The 19,455-nt window shown below is 45.8% G+C and overlaps 1 protein-coding gene across 5 annotated transcripts in view; it reads right to left on the bottom strand.

The window, feature by feature from the left end:
- Positions 1–19,455, bottom strand: part of ATP11C (ATPase phospholipid transporting 11C (ATP11C blood group)) — an 804,025-nt gene that overhangs the window by 13,662 nt on the left and 770,908 nt on the right. For 4 of the 5 annotated variants that reach the window (XM_085607959.1, XM_085607958.1, XM_085607957.1 and 1 more), the window contains exon 28: positions 10,676–10,829. In XM_085607959.1, coding sequence (XP_085464085.1) covers positions 10,676–10,829 — 154 coding nt within the window. Of the gene's footprint in view, positions 1–244; positions 336–10,675; positions 10,830–19,455 lie in introns of all 5 variants that reach the window. The other variant, XM_085607956.1, reaches the window with a different exon arrangement.

Here is a 19,455-nt window from a genome sequence, read left to right as displayed (position 1 = left end):
GAGCAATGCTTCATCAGAGAAAATTTATTTATTGAAGTAAAGTTATGCTCCAACAAAATTGAATAGCTCAATATGTGCTGGTAGTACATACAAGGGAAAAGATCAAGTAAAAGTCAAGATGCATGCAAGAAATGTTATTTTGTTAGATAAGAAGTTAGGGATTATATATCCAACAATTTTTTTTTAAAGTATAGGAAAGTATTAGAAATGTAGGCAATAAGAAGGATTTAAGAAAGTATGTCACCTTAATCATTCCAAGAGACACTGTGACTGCTGGAAGTTTGAGAGAGCATGAAGACAGTAGAAATTCCAGAGGAAGGGAGGTATCTTTTTACCTAATGCAAAATAGCAAAAGAGAAGGAAACGAGGTAAGCAAAGAAAAATGTAGAAAAAAAATGTTCAGTAGAAATGAGAAATTCAGAGCAGGTAAAGTAGAGAGTGGATTCTAGCAAGACACTTACCTGTAACGAAGGTTCAACTTAATACTTGCAATTGAATATATTTGAGCTCCTTGAATATACATAATGTTTATTCGATAAATTCTAGAATTATTCTTTCTATTATTAATAATAGATTTACAATCTTTGAACTGATTCCTTATTCTTTAATGCAGGATGAGCCAGCGCTGCACGTGCTCCGGCACCAAACCTGCATAATAGACTCAACATAGATTTGAGTCATCATTGAGCGTTAGTAGGGTAACTAAGGATATCAAAGACATCTTTCTGCGAGGCCACCCTCTGATAGGAATCAGATCATTTATCCTTCAAGAAGGTTTAAGACAGTGTTAGTAAAGGTAACAGTGCGTGTTCACATGAACAGAGGCCACACCCTAAGCGTCCCCATTAAATCTGTAATTTACAGGGGCATGAGCACCATGACAAAGTAGCAGTGTAATATTTTTTCAACCCGGCACTGGACGCTAGTAGAGTTAGGGAACTAGCTGCCAGAAAAACCTCTGTTCCCTTCGATGTACTACATCTCTGAAAGACATGATTGTTATCCTGTTTTGGGACTACTGAGCTGGCTGGCAAGAGAATTCAAACTAGAAAACCCTGCTGAGCTACCTGGTGGGGACTGGTGTCAGGGTGGTGGTCAGCAGCACCAATGGCCAGAAGGTAGGAGTGCAGTACTGTTGTACTCAAAGGTAGCTGCAGGATGTTATGCAATACAAAAGAGAGTCATTACCACACCACACCAGAAAAGGGGACGAAAAGTAAGATAAAACTGAACCAGATGGGTCACTGGTGCTGGGCTTTAAATTAAAGAAAACATTCTCTGTGGTGCTCATGGGCTGGAAATATGTTATGCCAAATGTGTTAGTTTCTATGGTATGAGACCACTGGGGCTGTGAGATGCCCTTTCCGTAAAATAAATATATATTTTTATTGAAAACTGGAAGCAAACAATGATAAAGGTTATGGTCCTTATGGCATATATCTGGGGCTATGCAGGGAGAGTGACTATCAAAAAGGTATCCAAACTTATTGAAGGAGGAGAGGGGTGTGTGTCGATAGATAGATAGATAGATAGATAGATAGATAGATAGATAGATAGATAGATAGATAGATAGATAGATAGATAGATAGATAGATATGCTTTCTGGGAATTAAAAGAGAGTGTAAAACAAGGTAACATCACTTCCCTTAAGAGGCCATCCTCAGTCATAGGGACAGCGTTATTGTAGGGAACGGGGCGCTGTAGGCCTCCCTTGCCCAGACACCAACGCGGCCTCTATACCTCAGGGTGGTTCCAGGAGGACATCGTAGTAACTCACCTGCCGCCCCCCCCCCCCCCCCTCCTTCCTGCTGGCTTGGAGTGTTCAGGTGGAGGGGAGGCCCTTGTTGGGACCTACACAACGATCTGCCATTTGGGAGGCCCCAGCACGATTCCAGCAGTGACATGGGGGCGGGGCTACATCACCCCGCCTGATGCCAGTGCTGTGGCGCGACTGGAGCTTCCACTGGGCTGCCCTCCAGCCTTCGAGAACCTGAACTGGCCCCGTGGGCCCACGACTCTCCAATCTTCCACCAGGAATTTGTGCAGAGGGGTCTTTACTTTGGCCGACAGTTCCCAGCGGCTAAAGCATCCCAACGCCACCCCGTGGTCAGCAGCGCAACTTGAGGAGCGGGGCTTCAAGGGGGTCCTCCAAGTGGACATGCCGGGGTGGGCCTGGGACCCACTTGGTGTGTGGGTGAAGAGATCGGCTGTGCAATGGGCCAGCGACTTGTTTCCCACCCACTTTTTCCCCATTTGGCACCTGACGGAGGAGACTCTCCCTAGCTAGAGGAAGGTTAGTGATATAATCTCCTGGATCATCTCAGACGGTGGGCACAGCTGCTCGAGGGCTACCCCTGCATCGCCAGAGGCGTCGCCCGGTGCACCAATAGCCTCCTTGCCCAGGGAAAGGTGTTTTCTGGCAAATACTTACCCTTGGTTGGCAGTCTCCCCTGCTCTTGCACACGGTGACACTCCAGTCAGGGACTCAGGACCTGGACGTTAGAACCGTCTCAGCTGATGGGCCCACCTACCTGAGGGTTGTCTCTGCATCGCCGGAGGCATCCCCGGTGCACCTATAGCATACTCGCCCTGGGAGGAGGTTTTTTTATTGCACACTGCTACTGTTGGTTGGCAGTCTCACCTACTCTTGCGCATGGTGTCACCCCAGCGGGAGACTCAAGACCTAGACGCTAGCGAGTGCCTGCATGGGACAAGAGTGCCCTTTGGATAAGTCATGCCCCGCACGAAATCGGCGAAAGCTACTGGACCGCCATCCTCCAAAGAAACAACGGTGGCAACACTGTGAGCAAAATCTTCCTCTGCACCTAGCCGGCAGAATCTCACAATGGCGACCCCTCTGGAAAGCACTGAGAGTAATCCTATCACTCAGGCCTTTATGAAAAACTTTCTGCAGAAATCAACCCACTCAAATCTGAGGTTAAAATGTGCCTGAAAGATATTCAACGCGAGTGGAACCACCTCCAAATAGGACGGGACGAGGGGCAGGACCCTTGATGGCTGTTTGACTACAGGGCTACCCCGAAGAGCGTTGGTTCTCCACTAGGAGTTGAAACCCCTTCCAAAACGGGATGGAGTGATTACGTGAGACTAATTTGTCTTAAAAAATAAATAAGGAGCGCTAGCTGCCCTTATAACGAGTAGTGTAGGGAAATTCTCTTTATTACTCATACCAGGGGGCACATTACTCCGCCCTGAAGGAAGTCCAGCACCCTTTATGGGGCTTACAAGGACTGAAACATGTTGGCTATAGGGTCTTAGGACCATAATATCCCTACTGACCCTTACTTTGTATTTTATTATCACCCCCAGCAGATCCAAGAATAAAGGGAAACTGGGATCTGTTGGTGGGCTTTTAGTCTTTATCCCCCTGGCCAAAAATATCTTTCTAAGAGCTCCCTGAAAGACGGTTGAGCCCACCCTGACTTCTAGGCGTCGGGGTGTCCCTATGATGAGACATGACACCACTAGGGTGTGTGAGGGAATATAAAACAAAAGGATTTGCCTCCTTCCCCACTCAATAGTGGTGTCCTATTGTGACTTCACGTAGGGATCTCCACACTATCAGAATTCCAGGATTGTTCAAATGGATCCAACCACTCATTAGCGAGTCGGTAGTGGGGAGTACTTTGTGGTAAAGCAGTGTTAAAACACAGGAGGGTGCACTCCCCTCTTTAGTTCCTCTCGGCCCCCCCGTAAGTCTGGAAGCTTTTCCTACTTACATTGTGCATTACGACCGAAATTGGCACCAGAGTGGATGATCTAGAATGAACACTCGATACGAGAACAGAAGACCAGGAGGAACTCTGGCGCCGTGTGCAAACGCTTGAAGAACAACACGTGGAGCTCCAAATCAAGCAGGAGGATTTGGAGAACAGAAGCCGCCGGAATAACCTTCCCATCAGGGGAGTTCCACGAGGCGCGGAGGTGCAGGACATCTTGACCTTCACAGCGGACCTTTTCCAGGCTATCCGGGGAGATGATGATGCCTTGCCCTCTACACTGGACAGAGCCCATCGAGTGGCGCCTCCGCGTGGGAGTACGAACTTCGTCCCTGACATCCTGACCCAGGTGCATTTCTACACATAGAAGGAGGCGATCCTTCGGGCGGCTAGGAGCAGCACTGATCTGACTTATAAGGGCCACCATATCCAAATCTTTCAAGATCTCTCCCTGATCACCTTGCGATGGCGCAGAGAGTTTAAGCAGGTAACGGACTGACTGAGAGACTTGAACATTAAATACCAGTGGGGCCATCCTTTTGCCTGGACTTTCCAGTGGTAGGGCAAACGCAGATCACTGAGGTCGCTTAAAGAGGCTCTCCAACTGCTTCAACTTACACCGGACCCTCAGTCTTCCACTCCGACCTCGGCAGATGCTGAGTCCAGGGACCCTCTTTGCCCAGAGTGGTCGAAGGTACTTCCTCCCCGCAATAGAGCTTCCAGAGCGAGCGAGAGGTCACACCAGGCTAAACAGGACATCATTCACCACCTGAAATCTATAGAGGCATCACAATCTTCAGATCGGCTGGGGTCGTTGTCCAGCCCTCCCTCCCCCGCTGGGTCCTTAGTTGAGGTTGTAGATCCCTGATTTGGCTTAAGCTTTTCAAGGGAGGAGGGGGGTACCCTTCCATCTTGGTGTTACAGCCACTTGTACTATCTATGGGCCCCCGAATAGGTTAGAGACTGCTCTGAGAAACGAGGACCTATGTTATCCTTCTCCCGGCTGAGATGTGGGGCCCTGTCCCTGACATGGGAGCGGGGAATTCTGGATGTGCTTCTCTGGGAGGGGGCCTGTATTCCCCCATTAGCAACAGTATGGCGGGTCGGCCTCTAGGGGGCGGGCGGCAGCTACTATTCTGTATTTGCTGGCGCACCCCGCCGTTCCCTTAGTCCCTAGGAGGAGTGACTTCCTCAGAGATGCCCTGGTGTATACCTATGGGCCGCTCATGGACTGGAATGGTGTACATTGGCCTCCGTTGGCCTTTTGATTGCTCAGCTTGTAGCCCTTTTCTCTTTTCTTTCTTTGGCTTCCTGTGGAGGGTGGGGTGAGGGAAAGGCGCAATGTAACATTTTGTTCTTCCTGCACAAGAACCACCGGACACGGGGAGGGGAAGTTTTACTACTCACCCGAGTGAAACACGACCACCTTTTCACTCCATACTATACCAGACACCAATCCCGATTAGGCTGGGGCTCACCAGGGATGGGAATGGCAGATTGTACACCTGTTTCGCACACTATTCTATACGTAGTTAGCGATCGCCCAGCTTAAATACCTATCCCTCAATGTGAAAGGTCTCAATGCCCCCAATAAGAGAAGGCAGGTATGGCGCTATTGCCTTGCTCATGACCCGGACGTCATCTTTCTCCAAGAAACCCATCTCTTGTGAACCGATAAACAGCACATGGCACATCCTAAGTACCCTAATCAGTTTTGGGCACCTGCACTGACTAAAACAGAAGGGGTGGCTATTCTTCTTAAAGTGGGAAGCCATGTGTAAGTTACTCGAGTGCTACGTGACAAGGAGGGGCGTTATCTAAAGCTCACAGCACTCATCCATGGTAGGGCACACACGATGATTAATGTTTATGCTCCTAACCAAGCCCAAGACACATATCTTAGAACCTTGCTTATGGACCTGGTATCGCTCACTGGACTCTACCGCAATTTCGGATATATCTATCTCAGACCATGCCCACTTAGAGGTCACTCTAATGGGCATGGGCAGGGATCCTAGCTCTGGCCCTCAATGAAGACTTCCGCCGCACGTCTTGCGGGATCAGGTTGATGTGGCTGAAATACATCAGGCGATCCAGGCCTATTTTGTAGCGAATGACCTCCTGGAAACTAATGGGCAGGTTTTATGGGATGCATTTAAAGCCAACATTCGAGGCGTCATTACCTCCATCTCCATCGCCCGTATGTGTGAATCCCACTTGGTTGAAGCGAACCTAGCTCGGGATATTAAACTGTTGGAAAGGCAGGGACACAGTACACCCTCTAGACAGAATCAAAAGAGACTGGCCTCGCTCCGGGGCCAACTACGGGCGATTCGAGTTAACAAGGCAGAACACTCACTCCTTGCTTTGAAGCAGAAGTTTTATTATGGCGGCAACAAGGTGGGCTCCCTGCAGGCGCGCCGTATTCGTTTGCAGGTGTCCCGTAACCATATTCCCTAAGATTACGCTTGCGGGAGGGAAATGGGCAACCTCCGAGCCAGACAAGCAACAAGCATTTAGCGCTTTCTTTTCCGCTCTCTATGAGCAAGGTGACATCAATAAGAAAGGAATTGACCCATTCCTGGCCTCATGCCCTTGGACGCCGCTGGATCCCTCTCATGTGCAACAATTAGAAGAACCTATCACTGTAGAAGAACTTCAAAAGGCATTGAAAAGTTTCCCTTTAGGCAAATCTCCAGGTCCTGACAGCCTCACACTCCCCTTCTATCACCTTTTTCTCTCAGAGCTGCAGGCCCCGCTGCTGCGGCTCTTCAACTCCTTCGCAGACACACACAGCCGAAATAGCTCTTATACCCAAACCGGGGAAAGACCCCACCTCCTGCGCTTCTTACTGCCCTTTTTCTTTGCTAAATGTTGATGTTAAATTATATACCAAAATCTTGGCTCAACGCTTAGCACCCTTTTTGCCTGGTGTGATCGAGCCGGACCAAGTGGGCTTCATACAACAACGGCGAGGGGCGGACAATATCAGGCGAGTAGCCCACTTGGTGGAAAAGATCCATTGTCGCAATATCCTGGCCTTTCTAATTTCCCTTGATGCCAAGAAGGCTTTTGACTGGTCCTTTCTCAAAGCGGTGCTGGAGAAGATAGGTCTGGGCCCAGTCATGATTGCCCGTATCATGGCCCCTTATGCGGTTCCTTCAGGGCAGATCAGACTTAACAGTCTCCTTACCCGACCTTTTCCAATCCACCGGGGCACACGCCAGGGGTGCCCTTCATCGCCTTTACTTTTTGCTTTGGCTATAGAGCACCTGGCAACAGCAATACGCCAGTCGGAGGAAATTAAAGGCATTCCATTTGAGAGGGATGAGCACAAGATTGTTCTTTTGGCCGATGACTTACTCTTGACTCTTACTGACCCCAAGGGCTCCCTCCCAGCGCTGCTTGCTATACTCTCTCATTGAGCGGATATCGGGGCTCAAAATCAACCTTGCCAAAATCAAAGTCTCAGGTGCTCAATATTACCCTCTCACCGAAGCAGCTTGAGGAGCTCGGTGGCAGTATTCCCTTCCAGTGGGCCCCCCAATCAATTTGTTACTTGGGCTTCAATGTTACGGCCACTTTGGACTCTTGGACTCAGGCAAATTGGTCTGCTTGTAGAAACTCTGTCAGAGAGGACCTCCGGCGATGGAAATCGCTACCCATCTCATGGGTAGGCCGCCTCAACGCGGTCAAGATGTCTATTCTTCTTAAGATCCTATACCTCTTTCAAGCCCTCCCACCTCCTATCCCCCAAAGGGACATTTTGGGCCTTCAAAGGGAGGTCAACGCGTTCATCTAGGGTGGGGGGGGAGACCGAGATTTGCCACCAAGCTCTTAATGTTACTAAGGGACCGGGGGGGGGGGGGGGGCATTGTCTACTGCTGGTTGTCTCACCTACGCTTTGTCTCTGAGTGGATGGCTCGCGTAAGCGAGAAACACTGGTTTCATACAGAGCGGTAGCTTGCTGCCCACTCTGGGACTTGGTCTGGTTACCGAGGGGGGCGTGTCATCGCAGCGCCTATATAGCTACTCCAAAACGAATTGTTCTAGAGATATGGGACAAAATTGCAGTTACTCACGGCTTAACCACCTTCACCTCCCCTAACACGCCCCTGACCCGCAACCCGGGATATCCGCCAGCCCTCCAGCCTACATCCTTCCCAGCATGGGCAGCTGGAGAATGTCATACGATTGCAGATCTATTTGAGGGAGGGTCTTTTAAATCCTTTGATAACTGCAGGCAGGAATTTCACCTCCCCAACACAGCGCTTCTGGAATACGTTCAGATCCAACATTGGTTGCGTACTACCTCGTACATGGAGGGAGCCACACGTCAACTTACTCCACTCGAGTCTTTAGTCCGCTCCTTTGACAGCTCCTGGGGCTTGATTTCCAGGACTTATAAGGTCCTTCAGCACTCACATGTGTTGCCACCACACATCTATCAGCAACGTTGGCACACAGATATTGAGAAAGAAACAGTAATGGCGATGGAACTCCTCTCTCATTGCCTGGCGCATACCAACACTAAATTTAAGTGCATTTGGCAACCCCTGGTGTTACACCTATCTAAATTGGAAACTGCTCAATCTGTCCCTCCCCGCCCGCAGGCCCTCCAGCTGTTCGACAACCCCCTACTCCCTAGGGGGGTATCCTATGAGGAAGCGCTGGGGTAAAACTGGGTTAGGGTGTGCTGTTGTTGTTCGGGGTGGCTGTACCCGTGGGACCTTACCTCCTCTAACTCCGCCTGTTTCCGCAAACAAGGTGCTCTTCCACCTTTTCCCTCACACCTTTTTTCTCTCTTTTGCTCCTTCTTTTTTCACATTTAGTCTTTGCTATTTCTCGTTTCTTTCTTCTTTTGCAGGCTGTCAGAGCAGGAGACTTTCCCCTTATCTTTTGTTACAGGTTGAGTTATGTGCGATTAGGGGCTGTTGGTCCTTGAAGGGCTTGTTATAAAGCGACGGATAGGTTTTTTTGCTGTTCCATGCAGCTTATTGTACTCCAGCAGAGGCTGCAGTGGCTCTCCTCAGACATGTAATGCTACTGCTATCGTTACCCAAAAGTTTTATCTTTTTGCAATATCTCACTACTTGGTTGTATAGTACTAATCACCTAGATTTCACAATCAGACCACCACAGGCATCATAAGAAAGCAATAGTTGCGAGTGTAGTCGCCCAGGCATAATAAGCTCGTGAAACGGAGAGCCTCTCTTTGATTATCCAGCACAGGTATTTACGCACTGGGAGGCTTCTCACCCTCTTACTCATGTTTTGCCGAGTATCTATTTCACTGTATTATATGGCTAAGTGGCGTGTTGTGTATTACGTAACCTAATGAGGTTGACCAACATTGTATACACTGTTCTTTTGTCTGAAAAGCACTGCCTATTGCCCTGTGTTGTTAACTTCTTTTCTTTGTTTTAAAAATGTAATAAAAGAGATTCAAACAAAAGGGCAGCACACGCTATTTATCAGGAGAACAGTAGGACTTGACAGTGCATTTTTCATATAGACACTGTGGCAATTACCCAACGAAAAAGAAATATATATTCGAGATATTGGATACAACCAAAAACATGACTTCCACAGTAAGATAAACAGAATCGTTGTCCCCAGTAAACAAACAAAGAGAAATACAAAAAAACATAATTCACTGCGGACTGCGTTCGATATTGAATTATACTGCCTTATTGGTATGCACTGCGGGACTAAGCTCTTCTCGTGCATCTATTGTCAATCAGTTTTTCATGGTAGGGTAGAAATCCATATTTACTCCATTCAAGTTCAGCAGCTGCTGGCTGACTGAAGGTTACACAAACAATGGAAGCTGGTAAGGGTTACTTCTACAAAGTGGGCACACTCCAACAACCAGCAGGAAATGGAAGTGAAGCGTACAGGGGCAAACATGAAAGAGATCTTGAGTGTCACCAAGGGGGACTGGAGAAGTCTGGGTTTGCTCAGGGTGCACAGTTACTTTAAGGTTTATACCTCAGGTTTCCAGTGCTCTCATCTTATACATAGATTTTTGATAGCTGGAATTGTGAAAGATACAGACATGAGCCGTGAAGGATCAGGATGTTCAAGAGCTTCCACATCTTAACATGTTTAAAGTACACCAGAGATTTCTGAAGAGAGGAAAAAATGCAACCACGGGGACTTTTATTACAGATGAAATATAGACTGCAGCCAAAGACTAGCAGGCAACTGCTAAAATAATATTAAAACAAATCCCTCAAGAATATCACAAGAAAAAAACAAGCATATGGAGACAAACACTTAAAGTCAAGTTTCCTTTGCATTTCTACTTTGAATGTTTCCTTTTCAGTCTATAGTCTAGGTTTAGGTTTAATTAGCATTGCACAACTAATTAGTATGAAGATTTCCAGCTATACCTATTTCAAACATAATTTAATGGTAGGCTTTGTATGTGTATTTGGTGGAGATTTGAGTTTGGTTTCACGCTTTGAAAGGCAGGCAGAAGGCTACCTTCATGCCATTTTGGTAGCTCACTAGCATCACAATGATCTTGAGCGAGATCTCTGCAATGGTTTTGTTTAAAAATATTAGCTATGAAATTATATTGGCTAATGCGTGCCATCTAGGACCACCATCAGTTTCGTGTACGGCCAATGGTTCTTCTAGATGTTGAATGTGGTGAGCTGTGGAAGATACATATTTAGTAGCCATCGGTTTGTGCCATGGGGCATGTCACTGATTCCATGACAGTCCTGGTCTCCGCAGTAGAATTTACCATACATTGGTGGAGTTCACTAACAAAGGCAGGTAATGTGCCTTGCAAATGCACTTTATAGACCATGCGTTGCAAGTTAGAAATACAAACTTTGTACAGTAAACTTTCAAAAAGGATACTAAAGTCCTGTGTTGTTTTTTTACCTTTCTAAGTGTCAAATGTCTGGCACGTTTTCACTTACCTTTTGATCAGAACGTTTCAGATTGCTGAAAATAATTAGAAGAATCTCAGGGAAAAGGCTGACAAGTATCAGAAGAATTATCGTCAGCCACACTGAAACTGAAGTCAGCATGTGAGCAAATATGAAATACATTCTTTGCTGTTTGAGGAAAGGCCTGAAACAAAAGAAATGGAAATATTCATACATCTTAAACTTGATCAATTAAGTGCAGCGATGAATAATAACTAGACATCACAGTACATGGCGAACACAATATCATATTTGAGGCATTTACAAACATGCAACAAAAACAGGTCAATTGGGTACACAATGGATCGACTTGAAGCAATAATATTAATTGACTATTCTAGGATGCTAAGTTTGTAGTTCCTGTGACTTGTTTTATGCGGCACATATCACAAAAGATGGGGAGCATGCATCTTTCCTTAACACCCCAGAAAGTTTTCCTGTAACCCCCCCAATGCCAGCAGCCATCTACAAGACCATTGACGACTCTACCCGTTGCTACCATCGATGCAGCCGTGAACGAGACTTCTGACGACTTTACCCATTACCCCCATGCTAGCAGCTATACACAAGACCACTGATGACTCTACCCGTTACCCTCACCCCAGAAGCCATCAATGAGACTACTGATACTTATGTGGTGTTCCCATGAAGGACGACAGGCACCCGATAAAGGAAGGGTGAGCCTTTAATAATAACTCCTCAACCAACTGCTGTTCACTGCCAACTCATGCTCGCAACCTCTCTCATTCCAATTCCATTAACTCGCAAAGCTTTAGCATTTAATGATAACAGGATGAGATCACCTCATGCCACACATCTCTCTCACAAAGAACTGTAATAAATATTAATTATATGTTCTCACATGAAAATGATAATAAAACAGGAACTCCCACATATTCTCAAAAAACAGCATACAACAACTACACATGTCTTTAGACAATATAAATGTACATAAACAAGACTATAGCCTCATTGCAATAGAAAATCCTTTAGGTATAAAGGTTTCTTAACTTCCCTGTCACTATTCATCCTACTGTACGTAAATACCAAAGATGCTTTGACTTCGACTGATCTCCTATCCCCCTTCAAACTCCTCCTTTTCTCCATGTTGTGATTCACTATGAAAAGTTGAAGGTGCATGATGAAGAATGGCCATTCCCTTCTTATTCCAAACGCGACCATCATGAGGTCTGACTACATTTTTAAATATTTTAATCACTTCCAACACCCTAGTGAATTTTGGCCACCCTGCATGTTCCTTTGACGCTCTTATCTTTAAAAGATCTCCTAATTTACCTTCAACATTTTACAAAGTTTCTGTTTGTCATAACTCTCCTTTCTTTTCCCCTGTAGAACAATGTATTTTTCTCTAAACTCCCCCAGAGCAGTGTCTACACATCCTTTACTCCAAAACATCCACCCCGGACACATCTTTATGGAAGGAGCTCTGCCTTTGAATAACTCAATGGGGATTTTCCCGTGGTGGAGTGGGGAGACATGCGGTATCCTGCTATTCCCTTTGACAACTACCGTTTCCAATCCAGCCCCATTCACCCTAGCCAACTGTATACTTTCCTTCAGTGTTTTTATTACCCTCTCAATGGCACTGTTCGTTTGTGGGTGGTATAAGGCAGATGTTTTGTGCACATTTCCTCATTCTCTCAAATAATTTTCCATTTCTCGTGAACAGAACTGTACTTCATTACATGTGAGAATATAACACGGCTAATTCTCTTTTAAAATTGTTTTTAAAAACCTGATAACTGCAGAAGAAATATCATGCAAGCATGACACCTAAACCCATCTGGAATACAAATCCATAAGAACCAACACATACGGAGTGGCACGTTCTCCCCTTACTGGTCCTAGAATATTGATTGTGACTTCTTCACAGGGATATGATGGTAATTTCCTGCACACCATCAGTATGTTACTGGTCTTAAGATCTTTGTCACATACTCCACACAATCTCATACCATGCATTTCACATCCTTGTCCAACAATGGTCACCAGAAATCTCTTCTAAGCCTCCCTTTAGTTTTCACTATGCCCATGTGCCCTTCATGGGCAAGTTGCAATGCTTTCTTCCATAGACTTTCTGATGGCACTAATCTCATTCCTCTAAGCAAGAATCCTCTGTCAACTGCAAGTTCTTGTTCCAGTCTACTCCAAATGCTGTTCCTCATCTAAGAATCTTTTACATGTCAACTCCTATTGGACAGCCACTGAATTACATGTTTAAACTCATCTTTCTCTAATTCTACACACCATTCACTTTCAGCAATGCATCCCTAAGTGATCTCACAAATACTGATAACATCTTGTTCCACTATGTCATCTAGTTCTCCCCACCAAAGAGGTTCTCGTTCCCACTCACTAGACGTGATAAGCAATCTGCTGAGAAGTTGCTTACTCCCTGGATATATTGTACGAAAAACGATATTCTTGCAGACCCACTACACATCTCCTATTGCGTGAGGATATGCATATAAGTACCTTCCTTGTAAATACTTCCACCAAGGGTTTGTGATTAATTTGTACACCAAACTTCAATATCCAGAAAAATTGCTTGAATCTTGATGGCCCAATATACTGCCAGAGATTCTCTCTATGACAGAATAATTGCCCTCTAACACTATCAGAGCACGCAAAATACATGTAACTACACTCTCCTTAGCCATCTTTTGTTTGAATAAGAAGAGCTCCTAAGCCCTTGATGCTGGCATAATATACCACTTTGGTTTCACTCAATCGATCACATGGCTGTAATGAAGGGCATTACTCAATTCTTCTTTCCCCACTTGAATTCTTATGAACATTAATTTCCCCAGATAAATTCCACCTTTTTCGTTAACAGCTTCCTCATATCATATGTCTACCAAGCAAAACCTGTGACAAATTTACTGTAGTACTCAAACATTCCAAGAAAAGACGACAGTTCTTCCTTGGGTGTCGGTTCCTGAATAGACGTGATGGAGTCTACTAGCTCTGTGCACAAACTTGTTTTGGGCACATTTAAAGGGTACTTTTCTGCCATTACAGCTTTCTTGTGGTTGCCGGATCAGCCCTCCGGGTTTATGTCACTTTCATGGGCGTCTGCAGGGAGGAGCACTTGCCCCCCCCCCCAGATCGCTTGTGCAGGTCGTAGTGCCGTGGTGCAGGTGCCATTCTTTTTTGTAATGCTGGCACTCCAGCATCCTAGTGACTCACTGGGCTGCCGAAGTGCGAGCAATGTTACAAAAAAGAATGGCGCTCTTCCGCACCACAGGCCGTAACAAGAGTGTCTAGTATGGGCTACTGCTGGGCGGTGCGGGTGCCACTGTGCAGAGGCGGTGCTAGGTGCCTCACTGTGCCCGTCATTGGTAGCTGAGCGCTATACTACTACCAATGAAACTTAGCATAGCCCTCAGCTACTAATGACATCGGACTGCTCCCGGCCATGGGTCTCAATAGCCAGCCTGTGGCTCAGGCGTCTTTGCAGGCAGGCGAGGCAGCACTGTCATTAGGTAGCTGAGCGCTACCAATGATATCCGCCTGCCGCATTGCCTGACTTATGCAAGTTGAAAGCTGGTCTGAACTAATCATGGCCCGACTCCGACCTGCCCCCGCCCCAGCCCCCAGCAAGTGCACACTCCGCAGGAGCCTCTCCAGCAGTGTTGCCAGTTTGGGCTGTTTCCCTCACAAATGGGCGACATTTTTCCCATTTGTGCGGGAAAAAAACGTCCCTGGCGGGTTGCGGAAAGTTGGGTGACATTTGCTCATGTGTGCGCAAAATCCGTGGTTTCCTGTGGCACCCACAGTTGATCTATAACAATCTGGCCCGTCAATCATTCATAGCGCGAACACGCTACTTATGACGACCCGGTTTCTTGTTTTTGGCATGCGTCCAGAGAGAATGGACCAATGATCTCACGAGGGGCAGGCCTGTCATCATTTTTTTTTCTTCACTTATGAATCCCTGCATTTGCCTCTTTTGGCGCGGGCGCGCAGTAGTCTCCGAGTGCTGTGGTCTGGAGCTCGAGAGGCGAAGTTAGAACCATCAAGGCAAGGGTTGGTTGGCCGACCCTGCAGCCTGCTTCTGTGTTCTGTTGCGCATGGGAGTCCTTAGGTGCCAGCAGGTGTATTAAGGTAAGATTAGTGGTCAAAGTATTCACTTTTCCTACTCTGCCACTGTCAGCTGCCCCCTCTCTCTTTCTTACTCTTATTCCTTCACTTTTTTCTCTCTCTCGCAGCTCCTCACTTGCTGAAAACCGTGCTTCAATAAACGTGTCTTACCCTCTGTTTCCTCTACTTTCCTTGATTCCTTCCCCTGTGAAATGGATCCAAAGATGAAAGAAACACTTTTGTTGGAAATGTCCTCTTTTTATTAAATTTTTCTGTTACAAAGTGCAGCCTTGGGACCAAAAGAAAATAGGTGCACAGTACGAAAAATAAATAACTAAATAAATCATTACAGGTGGTCGCAAAGTGGCCAGATTGGGTTTATTCTCACCCAAACACATTAGTGCCACTTCACAGAGTTTGCCAGTGAAGCACTACTTTCTTTTTCTTGTCATTCTTTGAACAGCATTGTTTTTCCTGGGTGTGGAAGTGCACCATTCCTGGAGGTTCTGCAATACCTGGTTGATGACTGGAGTGGAAAACTTTTAATGTGATCCTTATCAGCTCTTTTCCTTATTTTAGTTTATAATGTGTACTGCTGCTCTTTGTTCAGGTATGTTGTCTTTTTAAACTATACTACTTATGTTTTGTAAAGATTTAAGCAATGGACATTGAAACGGGTCCCTTCTGGGCCCCGAAGTCATGTGCTTAACGTTTCAGGCAAAAACACTCATTGATTACTGAATAATGAGTGTAAAAGTGTTAATGTAAGCATGTTCTGCTTACATTTCACATGCTTTACTTAATCTTGCATTCCCTATGAGGGTTTGCGTTTTCAAGGATGTTGTTACTTTTTTTTATCTTGTGCCCCACCTGGCACACATCATGTCGGAGGTTGGTGATGATTTTAGAATTTTGCCCCCCATGGAATAACTTCTGCAGACGCCGATGTTCACTTTACGTGACTCGTTTCTTGAAAGGTTTGCAGCATATGTTCCCCTCTACGCCTTTCATTATGCCCCAATGGAATCCTAATTTAGTTTTCACCTTTCTAATGTGTTCACCATTTGAGCCTATGCACAGCTGCCCTCTGAGACGACTAACCATCAAAACAAGCTTGCTTGTGCTATAACATCTGCCAGGACACTTAGCGAATTACAGGAGCTTTCAATGAATCCTCCTTACACCTTCTATGTCCAGGATAAGCCAGTCCTTAGGATCCGCACCTCCTTCTTACCAAAGGGGGTTGGCCTTTCAAGTATGCTGAAAACGCGGAGGTGTCACTCAAGGAGATGAAATCTAGGCAGCTATGCAGAACGCTGCAAGTGAACATTTCGAAAAACCTATCAAGTAAACACAGATTAATAGGGGGACATAGTGGTCTGCCAAAAAGAAAACTTTGATACACAGTGCATGCTATTTGTAGTACAAGATGGATAAAAGACTACAAGGGCCTGTGTGGAGGAGTGGTCGGCCTGCTCTTTATCCAGACCTTTAGAGAGGTGATGTACGAAGGTTGGCGCGTACGCGGACCTTGCGGAAGCGCACACGATGCCGCATTCAGGGACTACCCGCTTTCGAGTTCAGAGCTGCCATGTCATTCTACTATTCACCTTTTGCCCTCGGTCTATGATTGTGCTTTCATGAATGGAGATGCTGAGGCCTGCAAACACGTTGCATGATCTTCCTCAAGTTAGGCATCTTTGCAGTACAGGAGGTTACCAGTTGCAGGGGGAGAAATTGCTGTAGCATCACTAGGGAAATGTTCTGTATTTTCACTCCTTGTTCTACTCTCTACCCAAGTTTGTCTTTCCCTTTTTTCTCCCCTCCATTTTCTCCATCTTCACTCGCGCTCCTACTCTCTTTCTTGCTCCATTTTCGTCTCCTCTTTGACCTTTGTCGTTATGAATACATTGTCTTCAAAATACTCATTATGGGCATTCTGCTGTCAATTTGAAACATAGAGCAGTGAGTTAACAAATAGGTCTCCCACTGCTGTATGGTGAATGTACCGCCCTGCCCTCATGCTGATGGAAAAACAGTAGGCATGCACTCGCATCCTGCAGTAAGGCATTCTGCCTCATGGGTGTTGCTACCTGGCCTTCTTCCAAGTGGTGCTAAAGGTCTGTAGCAAAAAGCTGCACGAACACAGTTGTTGATGAAGAACTATGATATTCCAATAAGGGTAAACAGAGTAAGGTGTGTATTCCACCCCTTATCAGTGGCTTATAGCATAGTTGGAGTAGTAGCAGCATTTACTGAAACAAAATCTAAATATAACTATAGAAAGGGATGTGTACCTTCACTGGAGTAAAGGAATGTAGCTCACTCTGGGAGGTATTCAGACAACATGTATTTGAGGTAGATACATGACTTAGGGCCTGGTTTATAGCTTTAAAGTGGGGTAAGTGCATTATAATTAGGAGGATGGGATATTCATCATCTTTGCGACAGAGTACTCGTTTGCCAAACTATTACTCAGGCCCTTAGTTTGACAATACTGAGGCCAATTAAACTCAAGCACAAGTGTCAAATTGGGCACAAATGGAGTTTGTCCACATGTTTACACTAACATCTTTCAGAAGATTAACCCAATCATGCTCTCTCTTGTGCTTTTGTGGGTAAAAAGTAACAGGTCCTAACCAAGGTTCAATTGCCAGGGGCTGGCATTACATGTTGAGCCTGAGGCCTCAAGAGGTGAGGTGAAAAGGAAGGACGATAACTGAGAATTTAAGATTGCAGTAAAGGACTGATAATGTTTTGTAGCTCTGTGTTGGAAATGTGGCCTTCCAGCAGACTCATCCCAGATTCCTACCTGCTGCTGCTGAACAGATTTTCTGTTGGCCATAGAACTCAGTACACTTTACCCTTGCCAACCTGAGGTAATGTGCTTGTGCTCTCCCTTTTAAACCTGGTAAGAACTGTCATATATCTACTTGCCACATTTAATTACTTCTACATCCCTAGTATACAGTCCTACATCTACCCAGGGCCTGTAGATTAAATGCTACTAATGGGCTGCAGCACTCGTTGTGCCACCCACTAAAGTAGCCATGGTAAAACATGTCTCAGACCTGCCACTGTAGTTTCTATTTAGTTTGAAAACTACTGTTTCGACCTGGCAAAAACTTTTTGTCAGACCTAAATCTTTATATTAGTCCACCCTTAAGGTGGGCCCTAAATGCCCATATGACGGGGTGCAGGGTATTTAAAAACTACAACGTTCTCTTTTACTGTGAGAAAAGCTGGCTCTCCCACAGCATAATAATGTTTTACACTCTTAATAAGTGCTACGTTCTGTTTGGGAGAAGGTAGAAAAAGGATTAAAGGTCTTGCTTCAATAGTAATTTAAAATCCAAGTCAGGTTGGATTTTATATTACTATTTTGGGAATTACACTTTTGAAAAGTTGTCATTTTCCGGCCTAAAACAAAAGCCTTTCCTATCAGTGTCTAGCTGTCACCTGTCCCCTGATGCCCCCCCCTGTGCTTAAAGTGTATTGCCTCTAGTGTACAAAGGACCACAGGAGTTGAGAGGTGGACTCCTCCCTTGACAGGATGACCTGGGGGACTGTGCCGAGACCCTTTCTGAGATTCACAGGTAGTCTACCTTGCCACTGGCATATGAAGTTCACACCAAGGCTAGCTTCCCCTTTGTCTCTCTGGTCAGGATGGTACCAAACCCAGTGGGGGTAGAGAAACTTGCCAGAACTGGTTTAAGGGGTGGGAAAAGACTTGCCCCCCCACCCACAGGCTCACACTGGGCATAAAACTGGACCCTGCAGACCTCTCTTCAGATCACTCCTGGACCTGTGAAAAATCAGAAGGATTCCTCTGCTGTCTGATGAACCTGAAGAAAGACTGGACATGCTTGCCTTGAATGTAGGACCCCAGAAGTGACTCCAAAGGTCAGTTGGCTGACCTCCAGTTTGAACTACAGGGATACAGCAAGCTTCCTGAGACCCTTTTCCTGCAACTGCCCAGCACCAACTGGACCTGAGGCCTGTGTTGGAATGAGTCCTAAGCTCCAAGTGATGCCTCCCAGGTTCTGGACCCTTTGCTGGTGTTAGAGTGTACTCCTCCTGTCACCAAACTGCAAAAAGTGGAACTTAGAAATTGTTTGCCTAGTTTCTGCCAGGAGAACCAACAGAGACTGAGATCACCATCAAAACCGCAGCTATCAAATCACTGGTCTGCATCAACTTGCTGGTTTGCCACGCTGACGGAGATCTGACTTCCAGAAAAGTTTATAAATCTGAAAGTACATGGTTTCATCAGGGTTAACACCGAGCAGCATCCCATCGACGTTGAGGCTTGCCTGGGCACGAACTCTGACCATTGTGAGCGTTCCCAACTTCATTAATGGCCGCATCAAGTCCCCACTCTTCAGCAACTGCCATCATAGAGTCCTGCTTTGGATCCAGATTGCCCCACAGAAGACTCATTATGACCACTTTTTTTTCCCATAAAAGTTTGTAAGTTCGAAGGTAAACTTTTCACAGGGACAAACCTGTACCTGCATCCAACCTGAGCTCCATCACGGTCAGACGTAACTTTTGACTTTCACACGATCTACTGTGCTTTTTTGAGCTATTTTTAATTCAATTTTTTAAACTTCATATCTACGGTTGTACGTATTGGGATTTTGTCATTTTGGTGTTCTTATATTTAT

This window comes from Triturus cristatus, chromosome 5_2 (genome assembly GCF_964204655.1).
Source record: "Triturus cristatus chromosome 5_2, aTriCri1.1, whole genome shotgun sequence".
Lineage (NCBI taxonomy): Eukaryota > Metazoa > Chordata > Amphibia > Caudata > Salamandridae > Triturus > Triturus cristatus.
This window is presented reverse-complemented; position numbering and strand designations above follow the sequence as displayed.